The 17,288-nt window shown below is 46.3% G+C and overlaps 1 protein-coding gene across 1 annotated transcript in view; it reads right to left on the minus strand.

Moving 5' to 3' along the window:
* CNN1 (calponin 1) overlaps positions 1 to 17,029 on the minus strand; it is a 34,538-nt gene extending 17,509 nt beyond the window's left edge. The window contains exon 1 of the mRNA XM_081845548.1: positions 16,873 to 17,029. Within this exon, the coding sequence (XP_081701674.1) occupies positions 16,873 to 16,935 (63 nt within the window). The 5' untranslated portion in view covers positions 16,936 to 17,029. The remainder of the gene's footprint in view (positions 1 to 16,872) is intronic.
* Positions 17,030 to 17,288: the final 259 nt, after the last annotated feature.

The following is a 17,288-nucleotide window of genomic DNA, read 5'->3' on the forward strand; positions in this document are numbered from 1 at the left end:
GTGCACGGAAACGCCGTTTACCTTCCCGCCAGAGCGGTACCTATTTATCTACTTGCACTTTGACATGCTTTCGAACTGCTAGGTTGGCAGGAGCAGGGACCGAGCAACGGGAGCTCACCCCGTTGCGGGGATTCGAACCGCCGACCTTCTGATCGGCAAGTCCTAGGCTCTGTGGTTTAACCCACAGCGCCACCCGCGTCCCACACAGTTTCTCTACCTGGCCCCAAAAGGGATTCCAAAGGATGGTCCAAGGGAAGGGAATCCTCCCTCTGCGAAAAAAACACGAAATCAGGAATTTGTGGAAGCTAATATACCAAATAAGGGATGCAGGTGGCGCTGTGGTCTAAACCACTGAGCCTAGGGCTTGCCGATCAGGAGGTTGGCGGTTCAAATCCCTGTGATGGGTGAGCTCCCGTTGTTCGGTCCCAGCTCCTGTCAACCTAGCAGTTCGAAAGCACACCAGTGCAAGTAGATAAATAGGTACCGTTCCGGCAGGAAAGTAAACGGCATTTCCGTGCGCTGCTCTGGTTCACCAGAAGCGACTTAGTCATGCTAGCCACATGACCTGGAAGCTGTACGCTGGCTCCCTCGGCCAGTAAAGCGAGATGAGCGTCGCAACCCAATAATTGTCCGCAACTGGACCTAACGGTCAGGGGTCCCTTTACCTTTACCTAATGTAGCAAATGTGCACGCGGAAAAATAAGGTCTTTATGACCTATTTGTGATATAAGGCCCCCATTAGGAAGCCCCCTCAATCTATTGTGCTTACTCTGCATCCTTCTTTTAGTTACGCTAGATAGGGTGCTTCTGGCCCTCAGCTCCTCTTGTCTTTTGGGGTCTCTTCCCACACAGTTTTCAAGTCCTCCACCAAACCCACACAGTTCCTTCTTTGGAGGCTGGGTGAGCTTTAAGTCCCTTCCCCTTAGAATATGAACCCTATTTCATGGTTATCATGGAATCATCTTTCAATCATCACACCAAGGGCTCATCACTTGTACTGTGCCTAGAAAACATGGTTCTGAGCAGTTTTGCGCTTGACCCAAGCTTTATCGGCAGGGTTAGTCTGGGGAAAACCAAATTGTTGTTTGTTCCGATTGAGTGATAAAGAGTGATTTTCCCCTGGGGTGGGTGGGTGGGGGAGGGAGGGAGGGAGGGAGGGAAAGAGAGAGAGAGAGAGAGAGAGAGAGAGAGAGAGAGAGAGAGAGAGAACAGTGAGAGGAGAACTAAGTGTGGATAAGCCCCAAATTGTCCAAACAGTGGCAAAGGCTTCACCTGTCACAATATAGATTGTATCGGTTTGGTTTGGTCCATCTTAAACCCCAAGAAACTGAGGAAGAGCAACCTGAGTTATATATCCAGATGTAACAAGCGAGTGCTTCTCTCTTTCACGCCAGGCTTTCCCACTGCTCAAAATCTTCTCTGAGCATCTTTTTGGCACATAGTGGGGTGAAGTTTCAAATGCCTGTATTTACCTTCCCACTGGGTTTAATTCAGTGGGGAGAAAGGGGCAAGATTTTTATTAGAAAAGTCTTCTCGTTCCCTTTGTGAATTTTTGATCCAGATTGCAGCTTCCTGCAGCTGCTGTAGGTTACTTTAAAACAACAACAAAACCCACAATGACTTCAGGGTAAGCATTCCTATGACGTAATCTGACCGAAGCCAGCCAACGCAGCAGCCATCCACAATGCGTTCCACTAAGATTTTGATTTGGGGAACAGTTCATTCTAATACAGCAATCCAATGAGGAAAATCTAATACAGTATTTCCTAAGCCCTTCTAAAGCTGGCAGGACTCTGAGCCTCTGACAACATTCTGTTCTGATGGCTCTCATCCCATGCTCCTGGCCGGTTGTTGCAAAGGCTGAAGAGATTTGCTTTGAATTTTGGGGGGATTTTTGCAGGCTATAGGACTCTCCCAACCTGCTGCTGTTTCACTGCCTCTAGATTTTCCCTCATAAGCTGGCTGTATGGCTGAGTGCAGGATGCAATGCTTGACAGAAATAGGAACAAGGGTTGGTGCTGACCTTTAAAGCCCTAAATGGCCTCGGTCCACTATACCTGAAGGAGCGTTTCCACACCCATCATTCTGCCCGGACACTGAGGTCCAGTGCCGAGGGCCTTCTGGTGGTTCCCTCGCTGTGAGAAGCCAAGTTACAGGGAACCAAGCAGAGGGCCTTCTCGGTAGTGGCACCTGCCCTGTGGAATGCCCTCCCACCAGATGTCAAAGAGAAGAACAACTACCAGACTTTTAGAAGACATCCGAAGGCAGCCCTCTTTAGGGAAGCTTTTAATGTTTAACAGACCATTGTATTTTAATACTTTGTTGGAAGCCGCCCAGGGTGGCTGGGGAGACCCAGCCAGATGGGCAGGGTATAAATAATAAATTATTATTATTACTATTATTATTATTATTATTATTATTATTATTATTATTATTATTACAGTGGTACCTCGGGTTACATACGCTTCAGGTTACAGACTCCGCTAACCCAGAAATAGTGCTTCAGGTTAAGAACTTTGCTTCAGGGTGAGAACAGAAATCGTGCTCCGGAGGCGCAGCAGGAGGCCCCATTAGCTAAAGTGGTGCTTCAGGTTAAGAACCTCCGGTACGAATTAAGTACTCAACCCGATGTACCACTGTATTATTATTATTATGTGGGATTTTGTGTAAGAATCCTGTGGCAATGCAGGAATATCAATGAAAGCATCCATAGCAGATGGCCATCCAGCCATTAAATATCTAATACATATAGTATAGCTGTTAAAAGATACATGCAAATGCAGCCTGAGAATCTTATACGTAATTTGCTGTTTTTTTAAAAAAATATTTTTCTATTTCTCATTCTACAATTGAATCACAAATCTAAATTTGCACATCCAATTTAAAACATCCAGTCCTTATATCTGACTTTTGTTGTTGTAGAAATACTGATGGAAAACATAGGTCTCCTGCATCGTTAGCAGCCTCAACTGCCTGTCACTGATTGACTCTCCTTCTCCCATGTGTTCTTCCTCTGGTTTTGTTAATTTGTATGTTTTGTTGTAAAATGGAAAATGATAAATCAAATTATATTTACAAAGAGTGGATGGATGAAGGAACCATTCAAAGCAAGGCTGATCTTCCTTTTCCTGTTTGAAAAGGACCCCCCCCCCTTGCAAGGAGGTGAGGAGGACCCACAACAAAAGCGTGTAGCAGTTTTTAAAGACTTTAGAAATTGCCTGACCTCTTAGCCAAAGCCCAAATGCCACCCAAAAGCATCACAGAAAGAGATTGTCTACAACAGGGGTCAGCAGCCTTTTCCAGCCATGGGCCGGTCCACCGTCCCTCAGACCATGTGGTGGGCCAGACTATATTTTGGGGGAAAACCCCGAGTGAATTTCTATGCCCCACAAATAACCCAGAGATGCATTTTAAATAAAAGTACACATTCTACTCATGTAGAAACACGCTGATTCCTGGACCGTCTGCGGGCTGGATTGAGAAGGCGATTGGGCCGGATCCAGCCCTGGGCGTAAGGTTGCCTACCCCTGGTCTACAACAGAAATTTGAGAGTGTGGACAATAATGTGTGCTGATTGCCTTGTTCTGGCCTGTCTGGGCCATTTTTTTGAAAAGGCAAATAATATAATTCCTCAAACCATTGTCCGAGACCTCCCCTATTCATACACAAAATATGCTCTTTTGACTGAACTTCAAGTCTTTTGAAGGACTTGTAATTGAAAAGAACTATTGGAAAGGGTTTTTCCAAGATATGTCCTTCAACTGCAGAGACAATATTTGGGATCATTTAAGAGAGTGGTTTCGGGATTTCTCTCTTGTACTGTTTCAGACATGTGGTTTATATACTTAAGTATGTGTGTTTACCTTGTGCACTTATGAACAGGGCTTTTTTTCAGCTGGAACTCACCGGAACTCATTTCTGGCGCCTCTCAGGTGGGCGCCATTGCCATTCTAAGAGAATGAGGGAGGCATTCTAAGGACTCAGCTAAAATAGGTAAAGGACCCCTGAGAGTTAAGTCCAGTCGCGAACGACTCTGGGGTTGTGGCGCTCATCTCGCTTTACTGGCCAAGGGAGCCAACATTTGTCCGCAGACAGTTTTTCCGGGTCATGTGGCCAGCATGACTAAGCCTCTTCTGGTGAACAAGAGCAGTGCATGGAAACACTGTTTACCTTCCCGCCGGAGCGGTACCTATTTACCACTTTTGGCATGCTTTCGAACTGCTAGGTTGGCAGGAGCTGGGACTGAGTAGCAGGAGCTCACCCCATTGTGGGGATTTGAACCGCCGACCTTTTCGATCAGCAAGCCCAAGGTTCAGTGGTTTAGTTAGACCACAGCTGCAATTAAATGTTTTAAATGTGTTGTAAAGTGCAGTATCCAAATGTGACACTAGATGGCAACTATGAGCTATGACAAATTCAATGCATTTTTCAAAATGTTTTTTTTTAAGTATTTTCACAGCATTTTTAAAATATGTGTGTAGATTCCACCATGGTGAGTTCCAGCACCCCTTTTTCTAAAAAGATAGCAATGCTTATGAACATTCATTTTATTTATGACCTTAGAATTCTTATTAACACCATGAACAGAACTAATTCATTAGGGAGCAAATGAAAACGATTAAAGTCCAGATCAGATCAGATGTAAAGTAGCTCCTTTGGTGGTAGAATCCAATGTGATTAGTTAAAACGTGAACAAGAATGCGCTCTGAGAGAGAGAAGAGAAAGACTTTTGAGGACATGCAGTGAGTCAGAGGAAGAATTTAACAGAGAGATCAGGGCTGGAATGTCAGCCTAATCTCCTGGCAATGTATCCAGAAAGGAATTTATAAACCAGAGGTACTACTGATTCCATGCCCTCATCCTTGGTCCCAGAACCATGCCTTTGCCATTAGGAGTCTGAGCAGCTAGACCAGGGGTGACAAAGGAAAGTGGACCTTCAGATGTTTCCAGCTCCCACCAGCCCCAGACAGCATGGCCAATGGTCAAGGATTATGGGAGCTGTAGTTCCGTAGTGACGTAGCGTGGGCCACAGGAACAGCTTCTGCATTCATGGCAAGCAGGCTGCTCAGTTTTGTAAACGGACTGCCTGCGTTGGATCTCAGAGGTGCTCTGATAGCATTGCTCCTCTCCATTCTTGGTACTTGGCAGCCCAGGCTGCAGCTGAGAGAGAGAGCATTCCTTGGGCCCTCTCTCTGGACGTGAGGCAGCCTCATACCTTCAGCTAGTGCCAGGGAGCTCTGCCAACCCAAACAGGCTGTGTCCCCTCTAGGAGGAATTCACCAAACTTGGGAGAAAAATGGGGGATGTGTCCATCCCAGATCCACAAGGATTTATCCCTCTGCTGGGATGTTTCAAAGACATAGTGGGCTGAGCAGGACTTTTGTGTGGACATAACACTATGTGTTAGAAGTGATGTTAAGATTCCCTATTTATTTGTTTTATCTTCTTGGGGGCTAAGCCTTACTGAAACATAACTCAAAAGCCGCAAGCTGATTGTTATGTTTGCAACCAGTGCCTAAAATAATGCAAGTGAGGTGTGTGTGTGTGTGTGTGTGTGTGTGTGTGTGTGTGGTTTTTTCCTTTGGGGGGGACATTTCCCAATATTGATAAGCCCCTTCACTGAGCTCTTCTGAACACTGTTTTCATATTTAGTTTGGAACTCTAAAGCATCATGTCTGACCATTTTGGTTAACGCTTCCCCCCGCTGTACGCAGCTTAAAACCCTACAGCTAGCTGTTTGCAAAACAAATAAGAAAAAAGGTTAAAAAGCATTGCCAAGCATTCTGATTTTTCCACCCGTGAGAAGCGGCTTAACTGACTCACTTGTGTGAGTCAGCAGGAGTTCTTTGTTCTGTAGGCACAGATGAGAGTGTAGTGTTCTTCAAGCTATATCACATAGGTAGCGTTCTGATGTAATGACAGGTAACCCAGGTAGCTGCCAGGGTGCACTCAACGAGCTACTTAATAGCCGGAACAAGGAGTACCAACAATGTATTGTCATTTGTAAAGTTGTCCGTACTGAACTGCATGACCAGCATTGTGTGGACACTGGCTTTTCTTAAATTACAATTTGTGGGGAAACTTAAAGCCTCCATGTCCATTCAACAGACTGATGTGTGCATGAGTAATTGTGATATCGATACCATAAAAATAAGTGAACACCATGAGCAGGGGTGCCAACTGGAATAAAATATTGGGGGGCCCTGGTAAGCTCTGCCTCACGTGATTGATCACATGACACAGGGCACACACACCATTTGAATGGCAATGCCCATCCACTTAGGAGTTGGCTCCTACTATAGGGTTGCCATATATTCAGAATTTCCTGGACATACCTGGAATACTGCAGTTGGAAGCAGTGTCTGGACAGAAATCGGAAAAATGTCTGGGGAAAAACAGTACATATGGCAACCCATGTCGGCAGCGTCATTTTTGCCAAATTTTGCTCAAAAACTTTTCACATTTTGAAATATGTCAACCCTATCCTATGATCATGAGATTAGTGAATGCGCAGCCCACATTAGAACAGCTAGTGGTGGTCCATTGGGCCTGGTGCCCAATAGTAGGCAGAGCCAACTAATTCTAGTCTTGCTCCCATCCTCCTCTCTTGATACCTGGAAAACACTTGAGACTAAGGAGGAGAAGCCGACAGGTAGCTGTCATCCCTTGGACCAGTTCCAAGTGAGAACGGAGGCAGATGGGAGCTGGCAGAGAGCAGGCTAAAGTTGGTGGGGCACTGCCCATCATAAAACCTACAGATATTGAAGTTAACCCTTTATTCAAAGAAACACCCCTTCCTAGTAGGTTTTGCCCCAATGAAGCAGTTGCAAGGACCAAAGGTCCCCGTCTTCCCACTGCTCCCTAAAACCCATCCTTCCCAAGCAACCTGAGATTTATCCACCTTGTCTGTCTTTGGGAAGGACCTCTGGGAGACCAGCGGGGAGGCAAGCTTATCACAGCAGGGGGTGGGGACTCCCTGGCTTCTTCAGCCACTTGCCTCATCTCTGCCTCTTGGCCCCCTTCCTCTCCAGCCTCTGCATCTGCCTCTGATTCTGGACTGCTCTCTGCCACAGAGTCTTCCTGCTCACCATAGCCTGTTACTTCTTCAGCTTCCGACACCTCCTTCACCCAGTCTGCTCCCTCTTCTCCCTAAGGATCTGTTGCCTTATCTCTCTTTGCTCCTCCCTCTTCATTCCTCTCCATGTTCTGGGAGACCATGCAGGAGGGGAGCTAGTCATAGCAGAAGGGGGAGATTCCTTGTCTTCTTCAGCAGCCTGCCTCCCCTCTGACTCTTGACACTCCTCCCTCCCACTCTGCTTCTGCCTCCAATTCTGGAATGCCTTCTGCCACAGCCTCTTCCTGCTCACTAAACCCTGTTATCTCTTCAGCTTCTGACACCTCCTCCTCCCATTCTGCTCCCTCTGACCACTCATTGTCGTCCCACCACTACTCCCCTGGCACTGAGCCTTCTACCACTGGGGGCTCCCCTGAGGGTACCCTAGTTGGTGTCTCCCACTGCTCCTCTGCATCCAGCCACTCCATGACAGCTCATTTATCTAACCATAGTTTATGGCCAGCATTACGTGTGAACAAGGTTAACTTGTTCCAAAGCTGAACAAATGCCAGGGGTGTCAAAAACTTTCCATGCCAGAGACTGTTTGGTCTATCCCTGCACATAGATTGATCAGTGGTGTGTGTTAGTGTACTTCATCCATGTTCTCCCTCTGCATTATCTGGCCTATTTAGTCCCTTGAAATCTATGGTTTTATGATGTGCTGTAGTTGCAAGAGGTTAGAGGTGAAGGAGAATAGAATATTGTTAATGAACCAAAAATCTCTTCTGGTATTTGAAGGTACTAAGGTAAAAGGTAAAGGACCCCTGGACGGTTAAGTCCAGTCAAAGGCGACTATGGGGTTGTGGCACTCATCTTGCTTTCAGGCCGAGGGAGCCGGCGTTTGTCCACAGACAGATTTCTGGGTCATATGACCAGCATGACTAAACCGCTTCTGGTGCATGGAGGACCGTGACAAGTGTCAGAGTGCACGGAAATGCTGTTTACCTTCCCGCCACAGTGGTACCTATTTATCTACTTGCACTGGCATGCTTTCGAACTGCTAGGTTGGCAGGAGCTAGGACAGAGCAACAGGAGCTCACTCCGTCGTGGGGATTCGAACTGCCAACATTCCGATCGGCAAGCCCAAGAGGCTCAGTGGTTTAGACCACAGCACCACCCGTGTCCTTGAAGGTACTAGCAACCTTCAAGAGGCTGAGGGTGCTTGCACGTGACCTGTTTACTGAGCATTGACTCAGACATGTTTGCAGGGAGGTTAGGCAATGTTGACCATTTAGTGAGCATTCAGGCTGATATGTTAGCAAAGAGGCTAGACCGTGTCACATCAAAGCAAGTGTTACTCACACTTTCCTGTCACTTTCCTTATTGCAAACAGTCCAATCTTTTAGAGAAGCACATTTGTTGGGTAAAAGCGCCAACCTGAATTTTCCAGTGGGTGATTGAATCCCACCCCAAAATAGTGAAAATTATAATAGTCTGGAACACTTTCCTGTCACTTTCCTTATTGCAAACAGTCCAATTTTTTAGAGAAGCACATTTGTTGGGTAAAAGCGCCAACCTGAATTTTCCAGTGGGTGATTGAATCCCACCCCAAAATAGTGAAAATTATAATAGTCTGGAACTGCTGCCAATCAGTTTGGGCACTAACTGAAAGCTAATGGGACAAAGCACATTATGTCCTTTGTTTAGAGAGGCGATCAGATTTTTTTGTCATAGGAACTTAGGAGCATCACAGCAGCGCCATCGCCACAGGAGGGGGAAGCTGAGGTTTTTGCCCTGGGTAAAGCCTCCAGAGGGGCGTCATTGAGGCTCACAACCTGTGTGTGTACACAAATGCATGTGCAGAGGGGCAAACTGGGTCTCTATTTCAGTGCAAGCTGAAATAAACCCTAGTTTCACCCCTACACCCATGGGCATAGCCAAGGTTGGCCAGGGAGAGACAGCGGCCCCCCTTCAATAAAAATCAATAAAAATCAGTAGCTAACTGAGATTCTGCCCCCACCCCAAAAAAGGCCTGCTCTCCCCCCCCCCCCAACAAAAATACTGGCTACGCCCATGCCGACATCCCAGAGCTAAGAGAAGAAAAGAGGAAAAATTACACTGAGCAGCCAGTCTTGTATGGTTAGCGTGGCTTACTTGAGCTGCACATGTAATAGATGCTTAGAACTTGGGTAGGCAAACTAAGGCCCGGGGGCCGGATCCGGCCCAATCGCCTTCTAAATCCAGCCTGCAGACGGTCCAGGAATCAGCATGTTTTTACATGAGTAGAATGTGTGATTTTATTTAAAATACATCTCTGGGTTATTTGCGGGGCATAGGAACTCGTTCATCCCCCCCCCAATATATATAGTCTGGCCCCCCAGAAGGTCTGAGGAACAGTGGACCACCCCCCTGCTGAAAAAGTTTGCTGACCCCTGGCTTAGAAGGTTCTTTTCTCAAGTTTCTGCTTCTTTTCAATCTGATTAATTTGAGCTGGTTTGCTGAATGCTTATCGGTTCTGATGAGAATGGGCTAGGATTCTAACAGGAACTCTTTGGAAATATTTTGATTGCTAGGCTCTGTACTATATCTGCTAGCCAGGCCCACGTCTGTCCAGGAAACTTTGAAGCAAGTGCTTGGACTACATAACTTGGATGCAACCATCAGACCTGGTACTGACAACACAGCAGAAGCAGGAATGCACATGAGTGAAGGGAAGTACTTGCATTAATTTGCAATCAGAATTTGCCTTGACCAGCCTTCATTATAGCAGTTGCTGGATTTTTACCACTTCACTGAGAGCTAAGCATAAGATGCAAGAGTACGGGGCCTTTTGTGTCGTCTCCTCATTAGTCCTTTTTTCCGCTTGTCTTTTCATCCCTTTCTCCCCACATTCCCTTGTGGATGTGTTGTTGCTTATTATCCATTGTTATGGATTTCAGAGGGAACACTGAGAATTTTTTTATTTGGGACCACAGAAAGCTCACCAGAAAGGTTGCCTAAATATGAGCTGACAGCTGCAGTACATATCACCCAGAACAGTATATATATATAGCATAACACAGAACAGTAATTTGCATGTTTAATTCTATATGGCAGTTAAGAATCTCTTTGCAAGATGCAAGCGTGCTATTCTAGTTTCCCGTTTTCTTATGACTAAAACTCTAGCAAAAAAATACCCTTTTTAAAAAGTTGCATTCGAAGGAATTTGTAATATCTGTATCTGGAAAATTACTGCATGTGGTTTCCCTATTTTATCCCTATTCCCTATTTTATCTTTACAACAACCCTGTGAGGTGGGTTAGGCTGAGAGAAACTGACTGACTGGTTCAAGGTCACTCAGTAATAAGCTTCATAGCAGAGCAAGGATTGGGACCTGAGGCACTTTGGGCCGAATCCAGTACCCTCCCTGCAAAAACCGTATTTGCTTTCTGTCAATGACACACACACACATTTAAAAGAATATGAAAAGTAATGGACTAGTTTGTAGCCTTTGTGCTTGTGGAGCTGCATTTGAAGAAGTGAAGACAAAAGCTTGTGCAACTTTCTGGCTCTTTTGTGCTTAAAAATCTGAAGCTATCATATGATGTTCATGGGATACTGTCTTTACAGGAATCCACTGTCATGGATTACTCTTTGTGTTAATCGCTGCTTCCAACACAAGAAGGCAAAGCAGGATGGGACAATCTCTGGGCACAGCTTCACAGAAACAAGCAAATAGCTGTAGTTTTGTCATGCCCAGAGCGATGTGAATTTTGCCTTGGAAAAAGTTTCTCCATGCTTCCCAGACAAGGTGCCATGGTAGCTCTCAAGCCTTGTGTTTCCCAGGGACACCATGTTCAGTTAAATGGGTGTATTGTGTTATGAGGACATGAGAGTATGACGGTATGAGAGCAGGCAATATGAGCTTGCAATATGGGCAAAGAAGGTAAGTTTTCTGCTTCTAGTGAATTGGGTCTGGTGGGACAGAAAACAGGGATTCCAATCTGTGGTTGTATTCTGAATTAACACCACTCCATACAATTTATGCCAGTAGCTCCCTGCCCCCTAACAAATTCCAGGCTACGCTTGGGGCTTCTTTCAGGAACTGGAAGTTTCTCAGTAAATATGTCCCATTTTAGGTTGCCAGTTTGGCCAGGGCAGAACCCCTAATTCTAACTTTCTTAGCATGTCATTAATCTAATGTTTATTCCAATGATACTGGGTTCTCACACTGGTTGTGAAGACATCTCCTTGTTCTGGCCCTCCGGTTTGCAGAAGCTTCCTATGATGTCTCTCTATGCAAAATGAAACATTATTCCCTATCTCCTTAAGGGAGGAATGTGGGTCCAACTCTTACCTCCCCGGCAGATAGAGGTCTCTTGCTTTCCACCTGAGCACCAGAACTACTCAGTACTCCCCAGCAATCCTATGCTCACATTCCAATACAGGTGCTCTCTGTGCATTACAATCCCCAAATGGACCCCCAAAATAAGAATCATGAGGCTCCCCTGTCTGATATCCTACTGGGAAGGCTACTCACTTTGTTCAGGTCCTAGCCTCTCCTCTCAGTCACTTCTTTTCTAGGCTAAACATACCCAACTCCCTCAACCATTCCTCATAAGGCTTGGCTTCCAGACCCTTGATCATCTTGGTCACCCTTCTCTGCACACATTCCAGCTTGTTAATATCCTTCTTAAACTGTGGTGCCCAGAACTGGACTCAGTACTCCAGATGTGGTCTGACAAAGGCAAAATAGAAACGTACTATTATTTCCCTCGCTCTGGACGCTATACGTCTGTTGATGCAGCCTAGAATAGAAATAGCTTTTTGTGCTGCTACATCACACTGTTGACTCATGCTAAGCTTTGTGGTCTACAAAGACCCCTAGATCCTTTTCACTTGTACTAGTGGTAAGCCAGGTGTCCCCCCCATCTTGTTTACAAAACTAGATTTACTCTCCCCGCATCTAGTTCCCACCCATACTGCAAGAGTTTCTATTTAAGTTGGAGGAAAACTAAAAATACTTGCTTTTGTAACCAAGTTTGCTCTCTGCACCATTCTGCTGGAAGAGTTCTGTGCAGCTCAAAGCTTTGTTTGCAGACTCCCCATATCACTTGGAAGATGCACAACGCATGCTTAGGATGCCAATTGTCTCCCTAGAGGGAGGTACTGTGCTGCAAATGCTTACTTCCCAACAGTCAAGAGCTTTGTTTTCTCATCCATGGCTTTCCAGCAAATGGTAACTGTGTTCCCTGCCTACTATTTGACGAACTGTGGCTCTTTCTGTTGTCCCTCTGCTAGGACAGAGGAACTGTAACTCTATCTTTTGTAGGAAACCGCTGATGGTTTGCAGGAGCTTGCCTGCCAAATCCTGGGCAGCCTGTCTCCCAACTTCTCCTTAACAGGTAACTCCCATCCTGCAGGGAAGTTTGTTCTTGTATCACAATCCTCACTGTTCCAAAAGAACTTTCGATTCTGGTGGCTGTGGAGGAGATCCCTCTACCTGAGGAATGTGTTCGTTGGGGTGCGTATTTACGGCAGTGGTGGTGGTCTCCCTCACCTGGGGTCTCAGGGCAGACATCCTGCCGCTCACCAGATGCACACCCTGCCAAACTATGCCTTATATAGAACCAGCCAACGAAGAAACCCCAAAACTGACCATATATGGTGAGTCTGTCGCTGCCCAGACTTCTGCGGCAGAGTGCAAAGTGCAGTCCAAAACGGTAGCTGAAGAATTTAGCTGTGGAGGGAAGGGGGGGGGGCGTAGAGACCGGCCTTTTGCTGGAGCCAGAGTGCTCTGGTGAGCCCAGGAAGATGGAGCGTGCAAGGAGAAAAAGCGAATCGGTAGGAAGGTCTGTATTCTCTAATCATTCGGGGCTTAGCCCCAGACATTTCAGGAAAATATCAAGCTCCCTTAAACGCATTGGTCCATCTAGCCTGGCACCGGCAGTGATCCTGCATTTTCAGACAGGAGTCTTTCACAGCCCTACCTGGAGACGCCAGGGTCTGAACCTGGAGATACCAGGGTCTGAACCTGGAGATACCAGGGTCTGAACCTGGAGATACCAGGGTCTGAACCTGGAGATACCAGGGTCTGAACCTGGAATCCTTTGCATGCAAACTAGGAGGGTGCTAGGAGGCAATTCTTGAGTCACAAAACAGCGCCTCAAACTTGCAAAGGCACCATCTGTATCTCACGGACGGGTGCCCCTTAAAAATTCCCTGTTGGAAATCTGGCCTGGCCCCAAGCCTAACGGTCTTTAACACAGCCAGAAACAAGAAACAAGCTAAGCTTATGGGAGTAAAAGGAAGATTCCATACATAAAGCACCACCCCTAAAGCTGTAGGATATTGAAAGGCCCGTGGTGAGCAGAGAGCCAATCCACTTCACTGATTAGCAGGTAGTGCAATCCTTGCCAAGCCATGACACAGCTGCCTCTGCTAGGGACAGAGATGTCCTATTTTTAAATGTATTTTATTGATTTTTTAAAAAAATAACATGGAATAACAACCTCCACATCCAACCCTACTCCCTTCCCACCCAAACCACCTTCCAAACAGAGGTTCCTTATGCCATGTGAATGTTGCATGTGTAAGAAAAGTATGCCATATCACAATACATTTATCGTCTTCTCCTTTTCCAGCCAATGCCTTGACTTCCCGAGTTAATATTTCAGTGTGCCAGCATCCATACTTTCTAACTTGTGGCAATGTGATGACTGAGATGTAAAATCTGAATGGCACCCCCCTCCCCACTGATTAACATGGGGCAGGGGCACAATCCAGTGGAAAGGGCTTCTGCATAAGCCTTCTTAAAGTGAACAGATGCTGTGTGTGTTCACTTTTGCTAACCTTGCACAGCAGAGCCTCCTACTGGATTTTGCCTCATGCAGAATTATGAAGAACAGGTGGGGGGCCCTCACAAAACCCACAAGCCCCATTCTCAGTTCCCCTCTTTTAATCGAACATGCCTCAATGACCTTCTTTAAAAAAACACAGTTAAAGCACCCAACGAAAGCAGCGGCCCAACATAGCCTATTCCCCATTCTGTCCCCCTTAGTGGTACCCTAGACCTGTCACCTGAAGTGAATGCCTCTTTGTGCCTCTAGAGAAGAGTCATCCTCTAGAGAAGAGTCAACACATCTCAAGTCTATACCCTGAGGAGCGTATCCGCTCCCATCTTTCAGCCTGGACACTGAGGTCCAGCTCCGTGGTCCTTCTGGCAGTTCCCTCACTGCAAGAAGTGAAGTTTCGGGGAACCAGGCAGAGGGCCTTCTTGGTAGTGGCGCCCACCCTGTGGAACGCCCTCCCAGTAGTTGTCAAGGAGATGAATAGCTGCACAACTTTTAGAAGACATCTAAAGACAGCTCTGTATAGGGAAGTTTCTAAGGATAGATGTTTTGTTGTGTTTTTAATATTTTGCTGGAAGCCGCCCAGAGTGGCTGGGGAAACCCCATCCGATGGATGGCTAATAATAATAATAATAATAATAATAATAATAATAATAGCTCTGTGACCACCTGCTGGTCAGCTCGCAGTATGGCAGAACCGCTTGTCTCAGGCTGAACCTCCTGGTCTCTGACAGGCCTAAAACACACAGGATGCCGTGGTTGGAAGAGAATCCCCTCCCCAAGCATTAACTGGTCTGATCCAGGCCCTCAGACAGAATATTTGTGGGGAAGGGGCCTTAAAGATACATTAAGGGTGAGGAGCAGCAGGCATCACAAGCCCAAAGTAAACCAGCCATAAAAACCTCTCTTTCGTCATATGAATTGGCACTACTGAAGGTGCCACATAATACCCATTTTCCGCATTTGTAAGGACTCGGGCATTTAGTGTGGCAGTTTGGAACTCCCTACCTATTGTGATCAAGCAGGGATCTTCACTGTACAGTGGTACCTCGGGTTACATACGCTTCAGGTTACAGACTCTGCTAACCCAGAAATAGTACCTCGGGTTAAGAACTTTGCTTCAGGATAAGAACAGAAATCGTGCTCCAGCGGCACGGCAGCAGCGGGAGGCCCCATTAGCTAAAGTGGTGCTTCAGGTTAAGAACAGTTTCAGGTTAAGAACGGACCTCCAGAACGAATTAAGTACTTAACCTGAGGTACCACTGTACAGTTTTCGGCACCTGCTAAAGACACTCTTGTTTAGACAAGCCTCCCCTGGTGCTTAGAAAGCTGAGGTGATTTTAATCTGCTTTAGTATTTTAACTTCAGTGTCTTTTACAATATGGTTGTTAATTTTTCACAATTTCATTTCTTTATTTTGGATTAAGTCCCACGATGTTTTGCTTCCACCCACCCAGCATGGAGAGAAAATGGAAAAAGTGTTTTGTCAAAGGCAGGTTCCAAAATCTATAAACTGTCATTGGTAAAGAGGGACCTCTGGAGAAGGTGTTCCTGTACGTTCTTCCCAGCATGGCTGCTGTGATAGGCTTTTGTCATGAGTGGCTTAGATGGTGCCAGACCAGGGGAGTGGAGTGGGCATTTTCAGATGTGAAATGTAGGCTACAATCCTATGCCCATTTACCTGGAAACAGACCTCATTTAATTCAATGGGACTTGTTTCCAAACAGACATGTAGCAGCAAAAACTCAGGTTCCAAGTGCTTCTCTTCTGTGTGAACAACAACCAGGCATGAGAAAGACTCAAAATCTTTCCGTGAAAAATTCCCGTTTGACTGAATGTCTTTATCTTACCAACACTTTCATATCTGTAAAATGGGTAGAACAGTGATCTTCCTCATAAGGAAAAAAACAACCATGATCTAAGGTTGTTAATTACCGGTATGCTGATCTTAGCTGTCCTAATCTCTTTCTTTCACACACACACTTTCTTTCTTTCACGCACTTTCACAGGTGTGTGAAAACTTTGGCCCTCTAGTTGTTTGCTGAACTACAACTCCCATCAGTCCCAACAAGCATGCCCAAAGGCCAGGGATGGTGGGAGTTGGAGTTCAGTAACATCTGGAGGACCAAAGGTTCCCCACAGCTAGCTAGCCCATCTGTTCTTTAAGAAGGCAGTGGAGCAGCTAAGAATGCGAGTAGGGCTGTGGCTGGTTCAAATCTCACTTCAGTCACAAACACAGTAGGCGACCATAGGCAAACAGTTGTTCTCCTTGCCTCAACACCTCCATCTTCATCGTGGGGAATATTGTACTGCCCTAGTAAGCGGGGCTGTTGCAAGGACTGCAGAGTCTGAGGGAGGGTGAAGAACTTCGAATGTTTGAAATGTGCTACACGAAAGAGAGGCTCTTTGATGCCTGAATTGTTCATCCTGGCAATGGATGGATCTCCATTGCCCATCATCTGTGGTACTTATCCCACCCTCTGCAGGTAACAGGATTGTCCCAGAGGTCATCATTTGAGTTTGCTCAGAGCCTGTAATTAATTACTTATTACCGTTGTTTCAGAGCGTTTGTTTCTCCCCCACACCCCATGTCCATTTGGGGGGATTAAAGAAAAGACAACAGACCTCATCAAACAAAAATCCCGAGAACAGAAACAAAACAGAGCTGCCATCTTAAAAGCAATTTAGGTTTGCTGCTAGTCCATTCCCAAACCTCGCACAGCCTGTTTCCTGAAGCCTTGCATGGTTTCCTCCTTGCCTTTCCCTTCCTACTTGGACATGTAGCTGCATCCTCCCTATTCCCTTCTCTGAGTGAGTAGGTGCCATGAAACAAAATGCCCTGCTGTTCTGCGCAGGGCTGATGTTATTAGATTTGTAATGCAACAGGCAGAAGTCCCACTCCATTAGATTAAGAAGAACCTCACAACTCTCAGTGCTAGGACACACACATACACACCGCTCCAAACCAGGCATTGTAGATGTCCTTACCTTATTCTTGACTTCAGCTGACATGCCATAGGCTGGGCCCCTGATGAAGTGTGTCGTAGACATGTTGCACACGTGCTGTCCTCTGCGCGGTTTGCTCTCTGTGTGTGTTTTGGTGCCTTCCTGGTGCACGGCGTGTCTGCCTCTGCGCTGCTTTCCCTGCAACTTTTAAAAACTCTTGGCTCTCCGGCACTCCCCCTCCTCCTGCCCAAGGGGGAGTCCTTCCATTGGCCAGACAGCATGGCCAATCGCCACCTGCCAGGGATGCTGATGTCAGCCTGTTGGTATTAAGAAATGATGGTGTCATTTTTTCCACCTTGGGGGGCTTGGGGGGCATCCAGTTCTTCTGCTGACTCAATTCCCTGATGGATGTTTTAAATATTTACAGAAGCCCTTGTCACTTCTGAGCATGTGAAAAG

Source organism: Podarcis erhardii (assembly GCF_964252035.2).
Source record: "Podarcis erhardii genome assembly, chromosome: 17".
Lineage (NCBI taxonomy): Eukaryota > Metazoa > Chordata > Lepidosauria > Squamata > Lacertidae > Podarcis > Podarcis erhardii.